The sequence below is a fragment of the Danio rerio genome, chromosome 6 (genome assembly GCF_049306965.1).
Source record: "Danio rerio strain Tuebingen ecotype United States chromosome 6, GRCz12tu, whole genome shotgun sequence".
NCBI classification, from domain to species: domain Eukaryota; kingdom Metazoa; phylum Chordata; class Actinopteri; order Cypriniformes; family Danionidae; genus Danio; species Danio rerio.
In genome coordinates, this window is record NC_133181.1 from 53,267,545 (window position 1) to 53,291,844 (window position 24,300).

The 24,300-nt window shown below is 36.4% G+C and overlaps 1 protein-coding gene and 1 long non-coding RNA gene across 12 annotated transcripts in view; both read right to left on the reverse strand.

Annotated features, from left to right (window-relative positions):
• Positions 1–24,300, reverse strand: part of mtss1 (MTSS I-BAR domain containing 1) — a 104,924-nt gene that overhangs the window by 41,844 nt on the left and 38,780 nt on the right. The window contains exons 1-3 of one of the 11 annotated variants that reach the window (XM_073953051.1): positions 19,462–19,536; positions 10,264–10,435; positions 9,920–10,141 (exon numbers count right to left, since the gene is read on the reverse strand). The exons of 6 other annotated variants lie outside the window; for them this stretch is intronic. In XM_073953051.1, coding sequence (XP_073809152.1) covers positions 9,920–9,944 — 25 coding nt within the window. In that variant the 5' untranslated portion in view covers positions 9,945–10,141; positions 10,264–10,435; positions 19,462–19,536. Of the gene's footprint in view, positions 1–9,919; positions 10,188–10,263; positions 10,735–19,461; positions 19,537–24,300 lie in introns of those variants that run through there. 4 more of the 11 variants (XM_073953050.1, XM_073953052.1, XM_073953053.1 and 1 more) reach the window with 4 other exon arrangements.
• Positions 1,235–4,881, reverse strand: LOC141386363 (uncharacterized). The gene is made up of 2 exons (XR_012408220.1): positions 3,287–4,881; positions 1,235–2,053 (listed from the first exon to the last, which is right to left on the reverse strand). It is a non-coding gene; the product is annotated as an uncharacterized lncRNA (long non-coding RNA).

A 24,300-nucleotide genomic window follows, 5' to 3' on the forward strand; every position in this document is an offset into this window, starting at 1 on the left:
CGTAAACAAAGCAGCACGAGTCGCTATTTCAATGTGTCATTAGATGCGATATGAGAATATAAAGAGTTAACCAGATACACTAACAAAACACAATTAAATACATAACTTGCAAGCTAGAGAAATCAAGGAGGCAACCATTTTAAAAACGCACTTACACTTATGAAATGAAGGAATGAACTTATCAATGAACTGTGGACTGTAAAGTTCCTGTCCAGCTCTGCAAAGTCTCAAACATCAATAGCCTTTCCTGATCCTTCTTTTAACAAACGGCTGATGAATCCACCATCGTAAGTGTGTAGATTGCTGAAGCACTCATCAGAAAAATGACGGGAACACAGCACAAGGCTGTGACTATAATGCTGAGGTATTTTTGCAAAAATAAACTTCAACCACTGACTCTTCACAGCCTCATCTTAGGGCAGGGAAAACAACACTTAACTTTTCCTCACATTTCAGAGCACAGCGTCTATGCAACATGATTTAACCAGGATCTGCTACAGTGTTTGTCTTCCTCTTCTCTTTCTACTGTGTTTGTGGGCGGGGCTGAGAGGTGAAATTTTCCGGGGTCTGAGCACACAACAAATGAGCAGAGCTTGAGTTCTGTATTAACGTCACACCAACACGGCAAAAGACTCATTACAATGGCGATTCATTTGAACCATTATGATTCGACTCTTTTATAGATGAATCAATAGTTTTAAACACGATGCAGTTTCAGATTTAAACCTTAGCTGGAGATTTCACTTCACTTAGAGCTGTGTTACACACTGCATGGAAAGTGATTTTCAAAAACCCATAGGGGCTCTTGAACAGTAAGATCAGATGTGCTTTGGACTGTTGACATTCCAGCAGGATGTAGTTGCCTCAATATGCAAATATGCTAATCTCTTATTGGCTGGAAGAAACTGGAGCTTCTCTTTTTGATTCATTCGCTCATACCGTCTTTAAAATAACATTTTAATAGACCACTGACATATAAAGAAACATTTCTATACACATTTACGTCACTGGGCTCAGATCTCTTTTATAGAGAAAAGGATTTGATTCACAATATTACACTAGTTTAATACAACACTAGAATTGTATTATACAAATGCTGATTCCAATTTCAAAGAGGAACAAAACTGTAAAGCTGAAACATGAAGACGTTGCAGTTTCTTTGTATAGATGTTCATCATTTCACATTCACAGTTGCCATTTCAAAAACACGCCGAAATGAATTCTTCCCTTTTAATTTCTTGTAAGAGTAACATCAAGCTGATTGCATCATTCAGGATTTTATTCATGGGATAAAACTAATGCAGTTGGAGAGAGAGAGAGAGAGAGGAAGAGAGATTGGCTGAGCTTGTGTGAATTACCTGCATGTTCCCTGCATTTCTCAAGAGTGTTCGGCAGCAGCCTATTTACAAAATGTGAAACTGAACACTAATCTGCTTTAAGAATATCAATGTTATGACCTTGCTACTGAGAAATGTCACATTTGTTTTCAATTTCAAAATAAGTGTGGGACAGTGTTGACACTATTTGTGCATGTGACATAACTATTTATGCATTATTATGCAAGTTAAAAATGCAAAGAATAGAGAGAAACACCAATAGTTTAGTGTGGAAACACCATATGGAATTATTAGCCCTGAATTTTTAAAGGCAACACGATGGCACAGTGCATAGCACGATCACCACGCAGCAAGATGGTCGCTGGTTCAAGCCCGGCTTAGTTCAGTTGGCATTTCTGTGTGGAGTTTGCATGTTCTCCCCGTGTTCGCGTGGGTTTCCTTCATGTGCTCCGGTTTCCCCCAAACACATGCGCTATAGGTGAGTTAAATAAACTAAATTGGCCGTAGTGTATGTGTCTGAATGCAAGAGCATGGATTGTACCCAGTGTTGGGTTGCGGCTGGAAGGGCATCCGCTGCGTAAAACATTTGCTGTATAAGTTGGCAGTTCATTGAATCTGTGGACCCTTGTGAATTTGCAATGTCAAGTTAGGATTATAATTAACCAAGACCCACAGATCAGAACACTTGATTTGTGGAGTCATTGCAAAGTTTAACCCTAGTTTATTAGTGTGAAAGATTTCACATGAATTTAAACTATTTGGCCACAAGAAATTATAAAGCTTACCACTTTAAGAGAGATTAATTGTTTAATCCACTGATTAATAAAAGGGACTAAGCCGAAAAGAAAATGAATGGATGAATAATTTAGTAGCCTCCTGTATATTTTCCCCCAATTTCTGTTTATTGGAAAGAATATTTTTTTAAACATGTCTAAATATAACAGTTTTAATAACTCATTTAATAATGTTTGCTACAAGCACAGAGCATAAAATTTGACTAGAATTTTTTTAAGATACTAGTATTCAGCTTTGAAGTGACATTTAAAGGCTTAACTATGATAATAAGGTTTTTTTCTGCAGGCAATCGGAAAAATATTGCTTAAGGGGCCGATCATACCGAACACGCTTTTCCGTTCTCAAAATGCGCTTTTTAAGTTGCTAGGCAACGACTGAATCAGCTGAGTATTGTGCGAGGGTGTTGCTGTTGATATTGTTATAATTTTAATATTTAATAATATTGTGATATTCAAAATTTCAAAGTCATTAATCTCTGGGTAACTCAAAGCAGCAACCACTATTCTCTCTTCCAACTTCAAAAGTCTCTGTTGTTGTCTTGACAACATAATACAATGACAGAACGTCAATATAATAGCATCATGATGCAAGTAGACTCTTACAAACAACACATCATATTTTATTCCTAAGAATATTTAATTGAATTATTGTCATTTTAACAATTTAATAATTAGGCATTGGAATCAGAATGTGAAAACGCATTTCCTACATAAATAATAATAAATGCTAACAAAAAAGATGTGAGGTAAAAAGTGACAGAGGCTGTAATGGTCTGCTACCAGATCTATTATAAGTTGTCTGACTCCCACATGAAAATATACTATAATAATTTATAGTAAACACTATAGTGTTTTTAACCATATTGACACGGACACCTTCAATTGACAGAGTTGTTGCACAATTAGCTAAAATGTTGAAGAATTGGTGTGGGCGATATATACTGCATCATCAAAAATGATTGAGTACATGTTTATGTGTTGTGCAATAAGTTGATATATAGATTATTGTGAAAGGCCTTGTAATGACAAAAAAAAATGCGAGGCACGCAAGGCGCATAAGCAGCATGCAAAACGCTCATGGCCATTTATAAACCATTCAAAAAAGTTGCCTCTCAACGCAAAAAGTGCATTTGTAGTGCTGCTTTTTTATTAAACATTCTAAAATTAAAAACTGCTTTTATTCTAGCCGAAATAAAACAAATCTGACTTTCTCCAGAACAAAAAGTATCATCGTAAATACTGTAAGAGAATTCCTTGCTTTTTAAACATTATTTCGGGAATATTTGAAAAAGAAAACAAAATGCTCAGAAGGGTTAACAATTTAGACTTCAACTGTAAAATATGAAGTTGTATAAGCCTACAACTGATGTTAATCTTTGATATGTTTCTCTTATTTCTTTTGAAGTTCTTCGTAAAACTACATCTGTCACTGTACTTCCTAGTAAGTGTTTCCCTGGTCAATAGCCGGAGGCAGTAAATGTGTGCTCTCTAAAATCTGACTGTTCCTCCAACAGGAGTTTGACAAGACATGTCACATCACGCACCTCACTGGTCTTTGTTGTCGTTGTTGCGTGTGTGTGTGTGTGTGCGTGTGTGTGAGTGTGTGTGTGTATAGTACATGAACTTCAGCAGAGCAACTTCTGCCACAAAATAATCTGTGTTGATGTTTTTAGGCTGGGGAGGTGGGACGTCACACCCTGATGCCCCAGGCAAATGCTCAATGAGTCGCATTACTTCCACGACGTTTCACACGCAAGATCTGTATGCGTTTTTAGCTGGTGGGGTTGAGCGGAGACATTAAACGCTTTCAAATATCTCTGTTGTCAATCAACCGTAGTCAAATAAAGGCTGCTAAAAAAAGACAAACTTTGTTAAAACAGCACTCAAATCTATAATTATAGGTGTTTGATTGGAAAGCCCTTTTAAAGCCAGCCAGATCACCAAACAAACCAGTTGCGGATACAAGAATTATATAATTCGTTCTTACATTTTTAATTCCTCGTAAGTATTGTAAGTATTGCACTGCATCCTAAATACATACTACGGCTGCATGATATTGAAAAAAACAAACAAAAACGACATTACAATATTTATCAAACCTTCACATTTTAAGTAAGTATTAGGCATGGGCCGGTATAAGATTCTGACGGAATGATAACCTTGGATAATAAAACTAATACACTTTTTTTTTTTTTTTTACGGTATCCAAACGGTACACTGCTCCAGAATAAGTTCTTTTTAAGGTGCTTTCACACCTATGAATCGATTGTTTTGTTCCTAAACAGGGATTTAAATTGTTATAATGTTTATTTTTGTTCTTGGTGCGGTTCGCTTTCACACGGCAAAGTTTCTAAATGGACCAAAATAGCTAAAACAAGTCATGTGCGAGTAAAACACCCCTCGCATTGGTCAGACTTCCTCTGTTTATTTTGCAGAGTCCTGCGTCCTTATTTTAAATTCATGGCAATGAGCAATAGGAGATAAGGGAAAAAGGTGCAATTAAATTTTAAATGGTGACACTCACAGACATCGTCACCAAATATTAATCAGAGGTAAGACTTTCTCATACATAGCCTTGGCTAGAATAATGCATTACAGGCTTTATATCATAAAGAGAAATAACAGATAAACCAAAACTGCTCTTCAGTCAATTGTCCTAACTGATAAACAGCACTTGGTAATAGTTTAGCATGCTTTCACTTTCACATTTGACATGAAACGCACATTTGCCGGTGGGATTAACACCCTGCCCTACTCATAATTCTCTCTTCATATAGCCATATATGCCTATTATGCATCCATAATACAATCCGATTGTTAAGTGATGACGTGTTGTTGACGGATGTAATACTGTTTCCGGGTCCAAGCCGCCACTCATTTGAGTTGAGAAATGATTTGTTTATGATCACTTTTAATTCATATCACACATTAAAGTTAATTTTATATATAGTCATAGTGTACCCAACAATCTCTGGGCTTGCTGGATCACAAATACCAAAACTTTAACAATTTATAAAAAAAATGAATGACTTTCTGGCCATTGGATATTAGGCATGGACATATATATTGCGATCGTGATTTTCTAAAGTAAAAACGTTTATAATTACCACTTCATGAGTCTCCCCAAACATTTGAATAGAGCGCTTGGACCCGGAAGCCACTTCGCGTGATGTCACACTTAACAAGCAGATATGATATAGCCTGGTTTGTTAGTTCGTTGGATCGTATTGCTTTCTCATGACAATCAATTCCTCTAGAGTTTGTTTAAATCGAGCCGAGACTGCATTATTTAGCCGATCTTGGTCCGATTGTTTTGGCGTGGGTCTAAAGGTGATTGCTGGATTCGCATATGCCAAACAAACCGCCCTAACTGTGGAAACATGCCAGGTTCTGAAACAAAAGTCTAGGTGTGAATTTATTTTAAGAAACATTTAAAATATTTTGGAGCAGTAGCTTTTGATGTGGAGTTTCCTTTTCTGCTCGATTTACCGTTGCCCTAAAAAATTAAATAAAATAGTTGTGAAAAACATGTAAAAAAAAATAAAATAAAAATACAAGTATCTTAAAAAAATTATCTAGTAAAATATTACCTACTCTAATCCGTTTTTAGAAATGAGTTAGTAAAAGAAGCATCTTTAGAAATCTTTTTTTTTTCTTCAACTGAAGTTTAATCATGATTGCTAGAACTTTGACTCACTGCAAACTAAAACCATCAGTCACTCAGCATGTACTTTAATAATGTTATAGTATAAATAATGTATGAATTAGATTATAAACCCATTAATTTGGTTGGGAGTGTGGTGCACTATTCTGCACAGCTAGTACTTAAATGTTTCTGTCGTGTCGCATCTGGTGCGGACAGACAAACTGCTCATTGTGTGTTGTTAAGACACGGTGTCAAGATTGAGCTGATTGTGCCATTCTGTATAGTCTTGGGATAAACCTTTAGCACCTTGCCAATTTTCCAGCCACTTTAAAAGCAACTGTTATGCTTAGTGGAAACCACAATAAAGAGCGTTCAATTAATTTATCACTCATTACTGTCTGAGTCATATTAATCCATCGTTTGTGGCTTTGTATTCAAAACATTACCAAACAATTGCATGCCAATTTATAAACCAGTTTGGTTGGAGTTGTGGGGTTGTATTGGTTAGTGCCAAAGTACTAAAGCATGAAGTGAGTTTTGTAGATGTTAATATGTTTTTCCAATAATTTCCTCTTTTCTGTGCCTGACTAAAAGTCTTGTTGTCTATCCCAGTTGTAAGAGCAACAAATAACAACTTGACTTCTAGTTGATCATTTGGAAAAGTGGCAGAAGGTAGATTTTTCAGATGAATCATTCGTTAAACTACATCCCAATCATCACAAATACTACAGAATACCTATTGGAACCAGCATGGACCCAAGGATCTCACAGAAACCAGTCAAACTTGAAGAAAAAGTCATGGTTTGAGGTTGCATTGAGTATGGAAGCATGCGAGAGATCTGCAAAGTGGATGGCAACATCAACAGCCTGAGGTATCAAGATATTTGTGCTGCCCATTACATTACATTACAAACCACAGGAGAGGGCAAATTCTTCAGCAGGATAGCGCTCCTTCTCATACTTCAGCCTCCACATCAAAGTTCCTGAAAGCAAAGAAGGTCAAGATGCTCCAGGATTGGCCAGCCCTGTCACCAGGCATGAACATTGAGCATATCTGGGGTAAGATGAAGGAGGAGGCATCGAAGATGAATTCAAAGTATCTTGATGAACTCTGGGAGTCCTGCAAGAACGCTTTCTTTGCCATTCCATATGACTTTATTAATAAGTTATTTGAGTGATTGCAGAGATGTATGGATGCAGTCCTCCAAGCTCATGGGAGTCATACACAATATTAATTCTGTTTCTACTGCACCATGACTTTATATTCTATACTGTAGATTATTTCTGTTAAGTGACAAGACTTTTGTCTAAGCAAAGTCAGACCCTACCGTCCTGAATAATTAATAATCAAAACATGATCTTATATCAAGACAATATTTTATTTTGGTAAAATAAGCGTAATCTAGAGGCCTTTGCCTTTCATATAAGCCACATCTGATGCCAAATGATCAACTAGAAGTCAAGTTATTATTTGTTGTTCCTAAAACCTGGATAGGCAACAAGACTTTTGGCAGGTTAGCGTATAAATAAAACAGATAAAAATCTTTTTTAAAGGGCTAATTCACCCCAAAATTTTAATTGCCTAGTGGTTTTAAACCTTTATAAAAGTTTATTTCTTCTATGAAGCACAAAAGAAGATATTTTGAGAATGCTGATTTCTGGCAACCACTGACTTTCATAATGATTTTTTTCCCCAACTATGGAAGTCAATGAGTGCCAGCAACCAGCATTTTTCAAATTATCTTATTTTGTGAAATATCAGAAAGAATAATTTTTTTATTGTTGAACAATTGAAGGGTGAGTAAATGACTTAAATTTTTCAATTTTGGGTGAACTATCCATTTAACATTTTTTTTTAAATCCATCTAAATGTACAGTTGAAGATAGAATTATTAGCCCCCCTGAATTATTAGCCCCCGTTTCAACACATTTCCAAACATAATAGTTTTAATAACTCATCTCTAATAACTGATTTGTTTTATCTTTGCCATGTTGACAGTTAATAATATTTTAGTAGATATTTTTTAGACACTTCTATTCAGCTTAAAGTGACATTTAAAGGCTTAACTAGGTTAATTAGGTTAACTAGGCAGGTTAGGGTAATTAAGCAAGTTATTGTATAACGATGGTTTGTTCTGTGGACTATCAAAAAATATATATAGCTTAAAGGGGCTAATAATTTTGACCTTAAAAAATAAAATAAAACATGTCTCTCTAAAACAAAAAACACTACCAGACATACCAACAAAATTTCCTTGCTCTGTTAAGCATCATTTAGGAAATCTAAAAAAAAGACAAATAAAAATAAATATTAAAGGGAGGCTAATAATTCTGACTTTGACTGTATGTTTTAAATGTAAACTCCAAATCTAGACCCATGAAAAAAAGCAACAATCAAATACAAACCTAGTCTCTCTGAAACCAGATTAAAGCATTCAAGCACACTCACATCTGTGTGTCTAATACAAAAAGGTCTTCACTGCTCTTGCCAATGTGATGTATGATCCCCATTAAACCTCTTAATCACACAAAGACGGTCTTTATCACTGGCGGACAGACTGTATGTTTCCGTCAGTGCTCTAATACTTTCCACTCACTTGTGCCGTTAGAAAGGAGTCCATAACTGAACATAAAGCCAAGCCTTTGGACATAACCTCAGAAGAACAACACGCTCGCTCGGTAACGCACACCTAGCTGGCGTCCTCATCACCTTAAACGGTAAAAATCGTGTTTGCTCAAGAGCAATAAACTTTTCCAACGTTTTCTTCAACGGAAAAGCTTTTCCTTAGCCACAATTTAATTTCCTTGCACGTAAGCTGGCGGTATGACGAGAGCTAAAGAGGACAGAAAGCATTCGCAGTGCTCCGTTTCAATCTCAGATTCTCTTTTCAGACCGCAAGTCAGTCACAATCAATTCATTGAGAATGAGAGAGGCCCGAAGAATGCTACTTTAGTTAACAAGCACTCACTGCTGTCTGTGATATGATGCTTAAAAGAGGCCATTCAGTGGACAAAGACGACCATTCACACAGACACAGCACACCTTGATCGCACTCACACATACAAAATGACAGCCACTCGTGGTCATCTGTGGAACACAGACGGAGAATTTTCAATGGTCAATAGTTGAATGTAGGGCTTCATGATACTGGAAAAATAGTTACGATTTTTTTAATCCTGCAATATATGTTGCAATATTAATAGAATTTCACCAGCAAGGTTATAATAGTTTGAGAATTTTTATTAGTTTTAGTTAAGTCGTTTGAAATTCAGTTAGTTAAAAATAGTTTTAGAGGTTGATTTACTAGGTTTCATTAGTTTTTATATTTTGAAATTGATTAGTTTTAGTATTAGTTTTTATTGTTTGTTTTGTAAATTAGGATATTTGTTAGATGAAAGATTCAAAATCATTAGAATAAATATAGTATAAAAAAAAACTCAATCTATATTTTTTGACACAAGAACACTCCCATCTACCACTACCATCTACCCATCCTCAAATTCAAATACCACAGCCCACAAGATAGCAGTGTAAATTATGTATGCAAGGCTGCTTCTGAGGTTAGATACAGTAGAGATGGGAAGATATTTTGACAATCTTCCCAAGTTTGGACTCAACATATCAAAAATATGTAGTGAGCAATCATCATTTCAGTCAGTAAACATCACCATGATCTGAAAAGTTTCTTACAATTTTGTTTTGCAACTGAACTGAAGCAGGATTCACTTATTTAAACTCCATTACGACTTTGTTATAAAACAAACTCGCGTTTCGCCAGATCCACTCATTTAAGGCTGTCATGTACTGTTTGTGATCGATTCACTGAATCATGCATGTGCAGTATTATTGGTTCACCGCTTCTCAAATCTTATCCCAGAGTACTGTTTTAATAACTGAATAACTCTATATTGGTTTATTTCGAGTCAGAGAGGGGGTATCAGGCATGTGGGTACATGCTTAAAGTTACTGGAGAAGCCAATTGTTTCAAATGATTCAGTCAGTTTGGTGAATAAGTTAAACCAGTTTACTTAAGCCGCCTTTCCACAGCACACGACATTTGTACCTTTTTTATTAAAATATAAAAAAATATATAGACCTTTTTTTATTTAAAAAAAATAACGAAAACACTCATCTCACGCACCTGTTTTGGCAACACTGAAATACATCACATCCGGTCAGCTGGTCGCATACGGTCTAGTCACAGGAATTCAAATATTTCAATGGATCCACAGCTCAATTCAGATCCGAATTTTCCGCATATGGTGATAATGGTAACTCCACGCAGCTCCGGGACTACTCTCCATTGGAAATGAATGGTTTCCGGTCTGTTGCTTGTTGTTTGTTGTGTGCAGTGAAAAGGAGGCTTTAGCAGATCCGGAAAAAGAATTATTCATTCGTGATCAGGATCACTAATACAGAAATAAAACCCATTATTGGACACAAATGTGTTAAATTAATACTTTTAAGTGTCTGCTTGGGTCGTACTTAATGTTGTCACTGTGCTGCTGTCATGTCCAGCCCTCATTTTTGTTGCAGGGGCAACAGCCAAGATGACTGGAGCAGGACGGGGTTGATCTAGCCAATGGCAGCAGGATTACAGACTCTGAGGTGCAGTACGGGTCAAACACCGTGCAGCGCGAAGTAAATAGGTTTACTTCTAAAACAGTATGTTCATTCTTACAGTATGTATTAAATACATTCACAAAGACGAAAAGGATGTTTTTGCTATAATTTCAGTTAGTTTTAGTTTTTTTTATATACACAATACAGTTTCAATTAGTTCTAAAAACTAGTATTTCAGTTAACAAAAACGATTTTTAATTCTAGTTTTCATTTGTTTTCGTTAACTATGATAACCTTGTTTACCCGATGGCTTGAATATCAGTATTTGGAAAGAATTTATAATTTTACATTAATTGGGATGACTTTATAGGAGTGCATGAAATATAATAAACATCCTACAAGCACTAAAAACTACATTAAGTAAAATAAATGATGCATTACATTAAATAAACCGCGTTTTATTGTTTTCTGAGGAGTCAAACTGTATTTAAGTATACAGTATTTGAATAATCAAATGTAAAATATTACTGCATGGTCTTCGTTTTTTAAAGAATGCAATAAAATTAATCATCATGTATTGGTCAGTTACAAACAGTACAATTTATTATGCCTGGATGATTTGAAAACCCTCACACAGTCACAGGCTTTGAAAAAACAATGATCAATTATGATCCAGATTCAACATTGCATATACACATTGCGATATTGATGCTGAAACAATGTATTGTGCAGCCTTAATTCAATGTGTTCAGTAGCATCGCTTTTTGCCCATAGTATTAAAGAAACATTTAAAAAGGTATCACAGAGCAATTTGTGTGAAACTATTTTTATAAATCAGGCTATAATGTGAGGGCTTAACTGAAACTTTTATAATCATTGCTTGCTAGTTACAGGTCAGATCAGGGGAAACTAATCAGTGCTGACGTGCCTAAAACATTGCTGCATTGATTACACTGTACTTCAACCACATTCATTTGAAAATCAATAATTTTCAGGGGGAAAAAGTGTGCTCATCCTCACAAACCCTCTGTAGTTGTCTCACTAAACAAAACATTGTTGCATCAGTATATCACCCATAAATTTCGCTACTGGAAGAATACAGCGATAAAAAATTTTTATTCCTCCAGCTAGAGTTCACAATGGAAGACTTAAAAAAAGAAGGGAAAAAAGACTATTTCACTGTACTGACATCAGCCAGAGAACACAAGAGGTCTACACTCTCAGCTGGTCTCCAAGCAGAAAGACTTAGGAAAAGAAAAACTCTCCTTTAAAAACCACTGAACCTTAATGACCCCACTTGAGAAAGCAAAATATTAAGAGTGTTTTAATGAAACAGGTTTTTTTATGCGAGCAAATCTGATTAGCATTATTGCATGAATCCGTTAAGTGCATTTGCTCATTCATAATGGTGCCGTTTTCTCAGCAGTGTTAAGCCTGGGACACACCAAGCTGACGTCAAAGTACTAATGGCAACTAAAACCAACTGTGTTGTCACCTCGCATTGGCTGCGTTTGGTCCCATCTAGAAAAAAAAGCTGTGCTTGAAAACACAAAATGAATGCCAGCATGAGAGGATTATCTTTTCATACCCACAGGTGGCAGTGGTCAGTATGATCATTCCACAAAGGGAAACCAGAACTAGTGCTGCACACATTCAAACCAACAAAGCAATATTTATGCACCATTTTCACAGAACCTTCCACTAAACAGAGAGGGATTCATTTATGAAAATAAGTCTGATAAGCTATATAGCTTGTAAATATTTAAGAAATGCGATAAAATGACAGCCAGTATATCGGTGTTCCTTCTTGAATTGTGTCGTTTGCTTAGTTTTGTCGCTTTAACTATTTTTCCAGTACTCTTATCCATAAACGAACAGCCAATCAGAGCATTCTCCATCACAGATGTAGATTTTATATAGGCTGAATCGGGCCAACTACTTCCAATCCTATAAAGTCTGTCAATAAGCAACATTTCTGATTCGATCTCAGCACGCCCTGACGTGCTACTGCACCATATGTCGACGTGCTAACCACTTGGCTATTGCACAGACAATGTGCAGATATTTGATTGCAAAACAAATGGTGACTGACTTAAAAGTGACGGCAAACTATGCAAAACATCACTTAATTTTTTTTTCGTCGTGTTGTACCCATGTAATCAGATGGGGTTTTTTTAGCCTCATAATTTGATGTGGCCGTCTCTTTGCTGTACTGGTTTTTACCAGGTTATGGAAAAAAAATAACATGCTCACAACATCCATCCAACAAGCAATATGATGTTTACGACTTCACAGAGAAGGTAGCATTCACGCACAAATTGTTTCTCGATTCTAAGACTATATTTGCATGCAATTGACAAATAGTAGCAGGCAAACTGAAATTAGTGACTCGATTGGGCCAGTAACGATTCTGTCTACTGTCCCGAGCATCTCTTACACTGGCCCCGAGCCATTGGGCAGTCCTTGTTGTTGAGCCCTGCACACCAAACAACTAGCCTGACAAACTCTCTCCGATGGCCGATAGTGTTTTAACCATTTATAATGTTTGCTTCTAATAATAAAACAATCTTCAGTGAACGCTAAATGCATGCAAACTTGTATGTAAAGTTGCTTTCATCAACGAAAACCATGACAAAATATATTCTATCCTTTTAATAAACCGAAATATCATGTGCCGAACACAAGACGAGAAACAATAAAATTCTAGTTGTGACTATAACTACAACTAAATTTATAATGCAATATTGTTGATGAACTTATTTGCTTACTTTTTAGTGCTTCTTAACTATGATTGATTGATTGTATAATTTTTGTATTGTTTTTTAGCGTGACAATTTTAACATCTGTCCAAGGACAACGGATGTAAAATAGCTTTCTGGCTAATTCTAGTGCATTTGCAGCAATGCTAATTAATGTACAGTGTCCCTGCCAAATAAACAAATAAATAGTAATAAAATAAACAAAAACAGGACTAAATGTTGTTTACAAAATGAAAACTACACTAAAATGTCTCTTAATTTTTGTTCGCGAAAATGAGATGAAATGAAATGTTATGTTATTTTGTTTAGGATTATTATTATTATTTGCAGTAAGTTCGCACTGTGCAGACGAAGTCAACATCACTTCCTCTAACCGCACTCACGGCATTATTTAGAGGATGACAACAAACAGACATGTGCTGAAAAAGTTAAAGAATGATGGCCGGCCAGTCAGGGTTTGTTAGCAGGAAAATAAGTGACATTAGAAAAAGAAAACAAAATTTGTTGAGGTAAAAAAAAATATGTGGCCTTAAAACTATTTAAAAACAAACACAAACATAAAGTTAGGTTTTATTTAAAAAAAAAAAACTCACAGCTGATGATAGCCAAGGATGATTCCGACTAAACGGAGACTAAAATGCTCACACTTTTATTAGACTAAAACTCAACTAGACTAAAGAGTATGAATTAGTGTTGTCACGATAGTCAATTTCAGCACCAATCAGTATTAAGTAGCACTGTTGAGCATGTTCTTAAACTGCTGATTTGCCATTGTGTTTACATGCTCAACAGAAAAGACTGTGATTGGCTGTGAAGGTCATCAGTTCACCGAACTCCCCGCTGTTTACTGAGTTTAACCACAGGGAAACTGAAGCATTTTTAAACAGCGAAGACCAGCTGGTTTGTTTATGAGTTGACATACGAGCAAAATGAATGGACGGATGTTCACAGCTTTAAAATGCTCAAGTGTTCCTGTATCTGTAGTTAAACTTCGTAAACAGTGCTGAGTTTGGTGAACTGATGACCTTTACGGCCAATTAAAGTCATTTCTGTTGAGCACATGAACTCGATGGAAAATCAGCGGTATTTAAGAACACGCTCAACAGCGCTCAAATGTTAGGGGGAAATGGACATTTTAAAATTTCAGTACCGATTGGTACCAAATTCTAGCATTGTGACAACACTAGTATGAATGTGACTTAAACTAATAAAAATTACAACATCAGCTTCACACAAAGACTAAACTAAAACTAAAACAAAAGCAACACTACTTGTGTGTAAAAAATGTATTCCTGTGATTCAGAGAAGATTCACTTTTTAATCCAACATCGTTTACAGTTGTTTTTGAAAACAGAAATGTACACAAGTGTTCATGCATTCTTCCCTCCCTCCTCACACTGCAAGATTTGAACAACACTGAGTTCAGAATCATGTGATGTCAGATGAAGGTGCAATACAAGGAAAAGCTGTTGCCTATATAAGGCAGCTTTGTCAATGAAGACTGACCCTGTGGAAGATCAGCTACAGTCAACGTCAGCAGAATGGCCAGGCGTCCTGCGTGGACTTCAGGGGTTTGTGGACTGAAGGGCTGCCAATTCAGTTTCATTCAGGTCATGTGTGCCCTTCAGGGGGATAATGAATTGCAAATCTCTTCAAGGAAGCATGTATGTACACAAACCCTCACAGATGCACGCAAACCTCAATGCGCACCATTGTTTAACATACACAAACAAACAAAAAAACAAGTCAAACTGATCTGTAGCAAATAATGTGCAATTTTTCAACTCTATAAACCAAAAACAAAGCTCCAGTTGAACTAATTTCCAAGTGACATCATAGCACATAATTAAATTCACTTCAGTGTCTAGGAACTTTTGACCGTGACGACGGCTCACTGTGCTGTTCAGATTTAACCCAAAAATAGTTAAAGCCTGAGACGAAGTGGTCACAGGTCATTTCACCAGGGGTGCACATTTCTCCAAAGGAAACGGTCAGTGGCTTGCCTTCCCCAACAAGGTCGGGATACTCTCGTAAACCACGTCTGGGGACAAGCTTCCTCTTCAAGCTGACTTTAAATAATCTGTCACTGCATACCAAGGAATTCCAAGTCCTTCCTGAGCTTTAGGCGTTGTCTGTATTATCCTTCCTTAACATATAGCACAATGTGTGCACAAATATACACATTCAACACATAAACAAATGAGTCTAAAATGTATCAAACACAGAACCAGGGCAGTGGAACAGACACCTCTTCCTTTAACAACTCTGCAAATAACTAGGGTTGTCAAAGGTTGGCAGTAAGGTTTACAACACATTCCACTATATCAGCAAACTGAGAGATCACTATTTCCCCTTAACTAAAAAAATCATGCTAAAGGTCGCTTTTGTTTTATGGGCAAGATCATGTCGTAGGAAGTTTAACTTATTAAACTTCACATGATGACTATGTTTAGTGGAAACCACATTGGAATAATTTATTTTAATCTGGGAATTTAGCTTTTAAAATAGGTGTGAATGTCTTAATTTTAGATTAAGCCGAATGTCATTACATTTACACTAAAAGGAATACACAACAACTACTTAAAATTCTTTAAGGAAAATAAAAGGTGCTGTATGTAAGTTTGACTCTTCTAAAGGTATACAAATACCATAATATCTTTGCTGATATTAAAGAAACATGCCAAATGAACATTCTTGTTTATCTTGAAAAACAATGCTGAAGTCAGATATTCTGCTTTGAAAATGTGCGCTACGTGCCGGAACGTCTGTCTTTGTTTTCATTCTTTTAACCCGCCCAATGCCAGTTTAGCAAATTATATTTCAGCACCCCAGGATGCTTTGATAATAAAAAAAAGGCTCTAAAAGTATGCGTCTGAGACCGAAATGCGCTGGACAGCAGCAGTCTCTGAAATAAGATGCAGATTCAGAGTTCCACATGAGGTGGTTATTAAATAGCAAATAATATAAATATTCCGAACGTAAACATTAGATGAGCGGGTTATATTGTAAACCATGTACTAACAACACACTATGTGATGAGATTTGCAATAAGCAATTTGGCTGTCTGCACCTGCAACACGAAATTTAAATAAAGCCATTCAGAAGCACAGAATAGTGCACTCACTGCACTCCAACGAAATGATACGGTTTATAATCTAATTAATACATATTAAACCTCGTCAACATAATTAAAGTAATTGCTGAACCACTGAAATGTGTTACTGCACCTTTGATCATTTTATTCTGCAGGAGCATTTCATTTAAAGTGACAAAGACGTTCATAATATTCCAAAGGTTTTAGTTTAAGTACCAATTTTCAATATTAACTAGTGGCTTATTACCTGCCTATGATTAAAATAAAGGCTGCTTATTAGTACTTATAAATGTACCTATTCTACATGATCTTATTTCATGTCCCTAACCCTACCAAATGCCTAACTAAAGGCTAGTTTATACTTCTGCATCGAGTGATTGCCTTTACCCACCTGCCTTGGGCATAGCCATGCATTTATACTTCTGCATGCTGTTTGTGCTCTACAATGACACTTCCGAAACACTAGTTGGCAGTAGGCTTTTATGTCCCTCTGTGTTGAGTTTCTTTGCAGGTTTTAATTTTTTTTCTGAATGTAAACCTTAATGTACAAGTAGCTTAAATTTGCTTATTTAAAGGCGGGAACCGGCGGACATGCAACAAGTTTAATCATAAGGTAAACATAAAACAAAAGTGTCCATCTGGAGCTTCTTCACGGGACTCGACACTTGTAAACACTCACTCCAACTGGCTCATGGTATCACCACCGCCCATACTCGTCACAGCGACAATTCAACCAATCACAGAGACTGCGCTACGTGTTATTGCGACGTGTAGGAACGCTTTTTGAGAGGTGCGCATCAGCATCTGCGTCAGCCTTGGCGACCGCGCAAAGGCTGCACTGGACCATACGTGCGCTTGATGCAGAAGTATAAATTAAGCTTTAGAAGGAAGTTTAAGAGTTTGAGGTAAACAGGTGTGATTTAAAATAACAACAACAAAGAAACACTGTTTAGTTATATGTAATATGATAACTGAAGATTACAGTACCAAAAAAACAGCTTTGAAGCTAATTTTTTAAACAGCAATAAAATTTCTAAATATTACCAATTTTGTGCATAATTTTTTATTTTGCTTCAAAAACCTATGAGAAAATCCAAAAGTTTCACTGGATACAACAGTCACAGTGTTATTTCAAGCTCTTTAACTTTGCTTTTTAGTGGAAAGATCTTATGCGTCGACTCATGATTGTCGTTTAAGAAGCCCATATGGAAAAGAGGACGCTCTCCGCTGCATCACAGGGTTGGGTTTGTACCACTTGGTTCCTTTCTCCATGTGAGTCATGGGGGCCCACTTAGCCACAAGCCTCAAAACATGATAAAAGCTCCAAGCAGTTTGTGTTCCAAATGATCTTTGGGTCATGCGAGTTCGAAACGTTTGCCACACAAATGCCCCACAGCACAGAGTAAAGCAGATGAAAATAAAACATTCTGGTGAGAGCTGACATATATTGTTGTGAAGTGTTATAAAGCACAGGCTGAGGAGCGACATGAATAAAATAAAACACCCCTTAAGAAATTCCTCTGCAAGCAGATGATCTGTGGGCATAGATTGTGTAACATCTGGGTTTGGTTTAGCACGTGTCTACAAAAAGAAGAAGTGTACAAAAGTGGTCCGCATGATTTTTGTCACAAACATAACAGCAGCAGATTTAACCAGCATCCGTAGCTTAAATGATCAGATTATATCCAATGACGAATTTCAATTAAAACTACAAACTTGTACGCTGGACAAGTGTAAAGCTCTTAAACCACTTTCAGCATATACAGTGTTCAGCATATACAAGTGCACCCCTCACAAATCTATCTTTTAAATTCATATTTTTAATAGGAAGCTATACAATATCATATTTGTGCATATGCATTAGATTAGTCAGTACTGAAGCCTAATCTGGAGCTAATCTCACGATAACAGTCCAAAAACTAGTTCAGCCAAATTTATGTTATATAAAAAAATTTAATGCAAATTTTAAAAAGGAAAAAAAAAAAAAATCAAGGGAAGCAAAAAAAAAAAGGGAATATTTAATTGAAATTTTGTAGGTTGTAATTTTTTTGCAATATTTTGCTTGACATAAAATAGTTTAAATCTTTCAATTTCTAAATATGTTTGGTGACTAAAATATTATTTAAAAAAATATATCTGTGTAATAAATCTGTTTTGTTTAAATCTACTAAAATACATTGCCTATATTTACTGAGAAATTAATAAAACAGTTCATTTTCAAAATAGGAGTGTACCCAATTGTGCTGAGCACTGTAGATCCTGCTTGTAATCACTGTAATTCCACCTCAGCCAGTTATGCACGTATGTTTTGGTCTTGTATAAATCTTAACTGCTTTTGAGACACTTTTTAAAACTATGTGTATATCCATCTCCCCTTGCCCACCGATTGTCATTTTTGGGATTTTTCCCATGTCATATAATCTTAAAAAGATACAACCTGAATGCATAGCTTTAATTGCTTCTGGCCAAATGACTAATATTGCTTAGGTGGAAGGATCAGAAACAGCATTTCCACTGTTGGGCCAGTGTGAGCCAGGGCTTTTATCGGGCTGGGTATTAAAAAAAAATGGATATTTAAAATTTAATTTTTAAATTTGACCATGTCATAGAAAAAATAAATACTTGTTTGAGGACATAAACACATTTTGTATTTGCAGTTTTCCCCAATGCATTTGTAAAGCCACGCTGCGCAGGACTGGATGACAGAAAAGAAGGTAGTTTCTGCTTTGACTCACCCAAAAAGTGCTCTGTTTGCACAATTTGATTAATATCATCGCCTCAAAATACTTGCAAAAAATAAATAAATAAATATTTTTAATAAATAAATTTAAAATAATATTTTAAACCTTCTCTGGTGTTTATTGTTTTTAGAAAATATCTAAAATCTTTTTTTTTAGATAGGCCTTTGTAAAATGAAAGCTATATATGGGTTTAAAAAGGTTTAATTTATGAATTGTATATACCTACATTGTTATAGCTAGCTTTTGTTTGTTTTATAATGGTTTAATTATTTAATGTGATTTTATTATATCCGATATTTGCATTTCTTTAAATTATTTCACTATAGCTTAGGCTATTTTATCAATAGGACAGTATTGTTTTGAGCCTCCAAAATAAATAAAAAAAAGAAAGAAGCCACTCGCGGCATATGTGAGTCTCACACTCACATACAGGCATCTAACATATAGTATACAGGCATACAACATATAAAAATATTGTTTTTCACACGACATTGAGTTTTAAAAAACAATACTTTTTTTGTCTAACCTTGACTATACACAGCCATCACATCCTCTTGTCTACTCCTCCTCCTTTACTGCTCTATTAGACACAGTCCAAAATAAACTTCACACTCTTTCCTTCATTCCTTAAACACTAGTTTAGCCAGTGCCCACTCATGCCTGGCCCCGCACAAAAGCATCCAGTGTGTCCATGAACACAGTCCATCAGTGTTCACACCTACTCACTTCACCAACTGATTCTCTCCACAGCACAGACTCCACATTCAACGCCTGCTCATGATTCAGACGCCTTCCTCTTTATTTATACATTTAGAAAAAGTCACAAAACGTGTTACAGAAATCCTTTGGAAACGAAATGTCATTTTTTATGCTTTCATGGGTTTCCATGATCCCATGGATTTTGCTTATCTGGAAGTTTCCGTCTCCTGCTGGCCTGAAACAAGTCTCCTGCAGACAGACATTTCACTAACAGCATCAAGTCTGGTCCAAGTTACAGCTTATTCAGGTCAATAACTGCCCACTTGGACAGGAAGAAACAACTTGGACATGTGGTGTGTGATATTATCGTATTTTCTGTTTTAACGATGTGCACGCTGACATTATAGACCAGGGCTTTTCAAAGTTTGAACTCACACATAGTATTCAATCCCACCTACATATCATATTACAAGAGCACTAATTAAGTGTAAGGGATTAAATGTGTGAATTTGCTACTTTGTTTAAACTTGTAATCATTTGAGCTGGGCAATTAATCAAAAAGTAATCAAAATCAACATTCTGAACCTATAATCAACCCAATTTTTCAGGTCAATTTTTTCAAGTTCTTTCCCGACTGTGTGTGGAGTCATGTGAGCATGCTTTGTTACGGCAAATTTATACTTGTTATATATGATTTATACTTATTATATTGTTCTAATATTTTATTTCAGTGAAAAGCACACGCAAGCTTTGTGATTGGTCAGTTTGGTAGCGGTAATGAGGGTGGGCGGAGACCGCGTTTTAATTTCAGTTTGTTCAGCATTTCATTTTACTCCATGTACATGTTTTTTAAAAACAAGTTTTGTTACAACCAATTTTTCTATACAAAGACATGATAGACAACATGCAACATGGTTTGAGCAAATAATAAGGCACAAATTTATAGAGCTGTGAACCTACACTAGTCTCACGGTTCGGTTACGATTATCATGCCATCGATTCGATTCAATTCGATATTTCGGTGCATCACGGTGCATTGACGGTGCTTTCCATCCACAGTTTTATATTTTCTTCACAGCAGCATTTCTTGTATTAAAATGTATGAATATATTTACATTTATATACTATTTGTAATACAATTTTGTCATTTAATACAAACAGTCAGATATATAAACTGTAACTTTAAACAAAACAAGCATTTAGCAAATAATATAATAAATAAATAAAATAATAAATATCCAGCTCAATTTCTGATCCTTGTCTAGTTCTCTTACACGCCTTTGATTGGTCACACCCTCAAAAAAAACAGCTGCGATTGGCTCTTGCGCGCTGCGTTCTTCACAGATGAGTGACACTGATAAGCGGCAGGCGGTAGCGGCGATCTCACAGCTGATGTATGATAGACACGCTGGAGAAAACTCTGCAGAAACGCGCTCGTTTCTGTACGCAAAAGTAACGCTGTAAAACAGCCGAGAAGAGAAGAAAAGCCACGCCAGCAGGTCAAATGGGCCACTGTGTGTGTGTGTGAGAAAGAGAGAGAGAAAGACAGACCAAGAGCGAGAGAGAGGAGAGAGAAATGGAGTAGGCTACTTTCATTCTCTCGATCTCAGTGAAATAGGGGCTACTGTTGTATATGTCAGTGAAAGACTGATCCAGTAAACACACACAGTGATATTGTGCACAGTTTATGAGTTTTAAGTAGTTAAAGCGCTGTAAATACTCGCGATTGCCTCCCTCGCGACAGAGCGCATATGAGGTAAATGACGTAAGTAATAACCGGTTATGATTATTACTAGGCGTGTCACGATTTTGGTTTTTAATCGAAATCGATTGAAATTTATGCTCAATTTCGATTATCGAATCAAAAAATAGAATTGTCGATGCTGCCACGCCCCCCATGTAACGTCAGGTTGGCTTGCCAAGCGGGAAAGAACAGGCTTGTTGAAGTGCTTGTTAAACTGCAGACGCAGGAGACCCGTCGACAGAACTTAAACCCTCTCCTCTTCCAATGAAGTCGCCGGTGTGTAAGCATTTTGGATTTCCAGTGAGTTATGTTGACAATGTTCGTGTTGTCGACAAAAAAAAAAACACAGTTTTGCAAGCTCTGCTATGTACGTATTAGGTACGGTTCGTCCGATAGACAACACCGGTATCGCGATCCTCCGCCCGCCCCCGTTGCAAATCCGCAAATCTGCTAGTAAAAGTACACACTCAGGCCCTGTTTACACTGTCTTTGTTTTTAAATGGCATTTTAGAATGACAACGATTTGACATCCACAGTGGCGTGTAGCATTTCTGAGCAACCCTCTTTCCTCTCTACCTCTGAAAATGCACATCACGTGACTACACAGACACAGACGCACACACAGCCATATGAGCTCGAGACAGCAGGTCCAGGCAGTCAGAGGATCAGTAGACTGCTTCAATCTTTCACTCACTTGTACTTAGTCATTTTAGCGAACACCTCAGATACTGTTGGCTGGTTCCTGTTGGTTGTGCGTCTTTTTTACCGACGCCATTATAACGACACAGATCACTGCCTATTCACGAGTCCCGCAGAAAAAAGTGATTGAAAGGTGGTAATTATGTGTGCATCTTGCCTTTATTCATTTACTGTTTGATTTGTTTATGGGTAAAACAAAGACCATGCAGGTCAGGTAGTTTAAACGGTAGTCTACAAATAATTAGTTGGTCATTAATTAAATAATTATTCATAATCGAAAATCGAATCGAATCGTGACTTTAGAATCGAAAATGTAATCGAATTGAGGATTTGGAGGATTGTGACACCCTTAATTATTACTGAACCGATACCGAATTGTCCGCGTCTGCATCAGGAGCTTGCTCTAGTAGCAGCCAGGTGCAGTTCCTGGAAAAGTTAGTGAAACTCAGCTAGCTGGGTGCGCCCCTGAAGGATCTAATGGACAAAGACGCATCATCGAACATGTCTACGCTGTTTTACAGCCTTCCATATCACTTAAAGCACAGCTACACTCTTAACAAAATAATTTTGCAATGAAACTGGAGCTATTTCACATTTCTGATGTGAAATGAATTGCACATGAATGAAGCGAGTTATTAGGCTTCTAATTATGTGTGAATGGCATGATTCAGTCGGCCAAGGCGTATCTGATGTGAATGCCCTATAAGAAACCATAACAATCCCCCAGTGTGGGCGGGGCCAATGGTACAATTGTTCACTAAACGTCTAGTTCCGCTCTAGATGAACACATTTGATTTCTGTTTATTTTATAATTAAAGTTGTTGAACACTCACAGATACTGCCCGAGTTAGAGCTGCTACTACTACAGTAGCGCTGCAAGTATTTCCAGCATCAACCCAAAACACTGGCAAAGAAACTCAACACAATGGAGCATTTAAACCGCACAGCTTACTAGCTTTTTGTAAGGGTTATTGCAGGGGAACAAAGACAGAATGCACACATATAAATTCTTACAATAGTGTTGGCTACATCCAAGGTATGCACCGTGAAGTACGGCGATCACTCATCGCAGAAGTAAATATAAGGATTTCGCACCAATAGTGAGATTCTTGTGTAAAAAAGCTATCCTTTTGAACATTAAATGTATCCTAAAAAGAGAAAAATTAAATGAATGTATTAGTTTCCACAACATATTGAGCAGCACAATGTTTTTAACAGGATAATAAATGTTTTCACAGCGTCACACAGACTGTACAGCTTTAGTAGAGAGGGTATTGCAAATGTAGTACTTTAACGTTTTTATTGTGTCAAATTAAAGCAGCCTTGAGACTTCTTTCAAAGACAAAAAACCATACTGAACCCAAACTTTTGATAATGCCATAAAAAGCCATGAAATGAGCGAAGTACTTGCTAGGATTGACAGGATTCACACCAGGTGTTACACTTAACATTTATATGCCATACTGTACTTTACCAGACTGAAAATATTGCATGAATCTGTAAATCTCCAGAGGCAGTTTCACTTCAGATAAAATACTGGGTGTGCCAACCAATTATGTAACGTCTACCACAGTGTTAGCCAGTCATGAGTTTCATAGAAGACTAGAGAAACACTTTTTTTGTTCTTTTAAAAACCATCTGCTTCAAAAAGAACGGCCCCAAGGGAACTCATCCACTGCGTGTCACTAACCTCATGATTCACAAGGCAAGTTTTTGCAGGCCTTTTCCAAAGAGAACGTACCGTTACATAAGGAGACTAAATAAATACAGTAGCACGGAAAACCACTGCGAATGGTGAAGTCCAATATTCATCCACATCAACTTTATTTATCAAAAAGAGAATCGCAGAAAAAAGCAACGCATTAAAATGAATTGGTATGTTTTCCATTTAATAAGATGATTTACTAAATGGAGTTTTGTACCGACTAGTTCACAAAGCCAGTCGGAATTATTCTACAGGCAACTCACTAAATGAATTGTACAGCAGCCACAATGGTAAAAATTTACTTCAAAGAAAATTTAGCAATATATCAGAACACATTATTAAACTTCTGACCATTTAAAAATGATTAAAATAACCATTATAATTCTTGTGGAAACAATAGGTGAACATTCAGCATCATTACTTCAGTCTTTAATGTTGCATAAGAAACATCCCTATATAATGATTTAGTGCTCAAGAAACATTTATTATTATAATCTGTCAGTCAGTCAGTCAGTCAG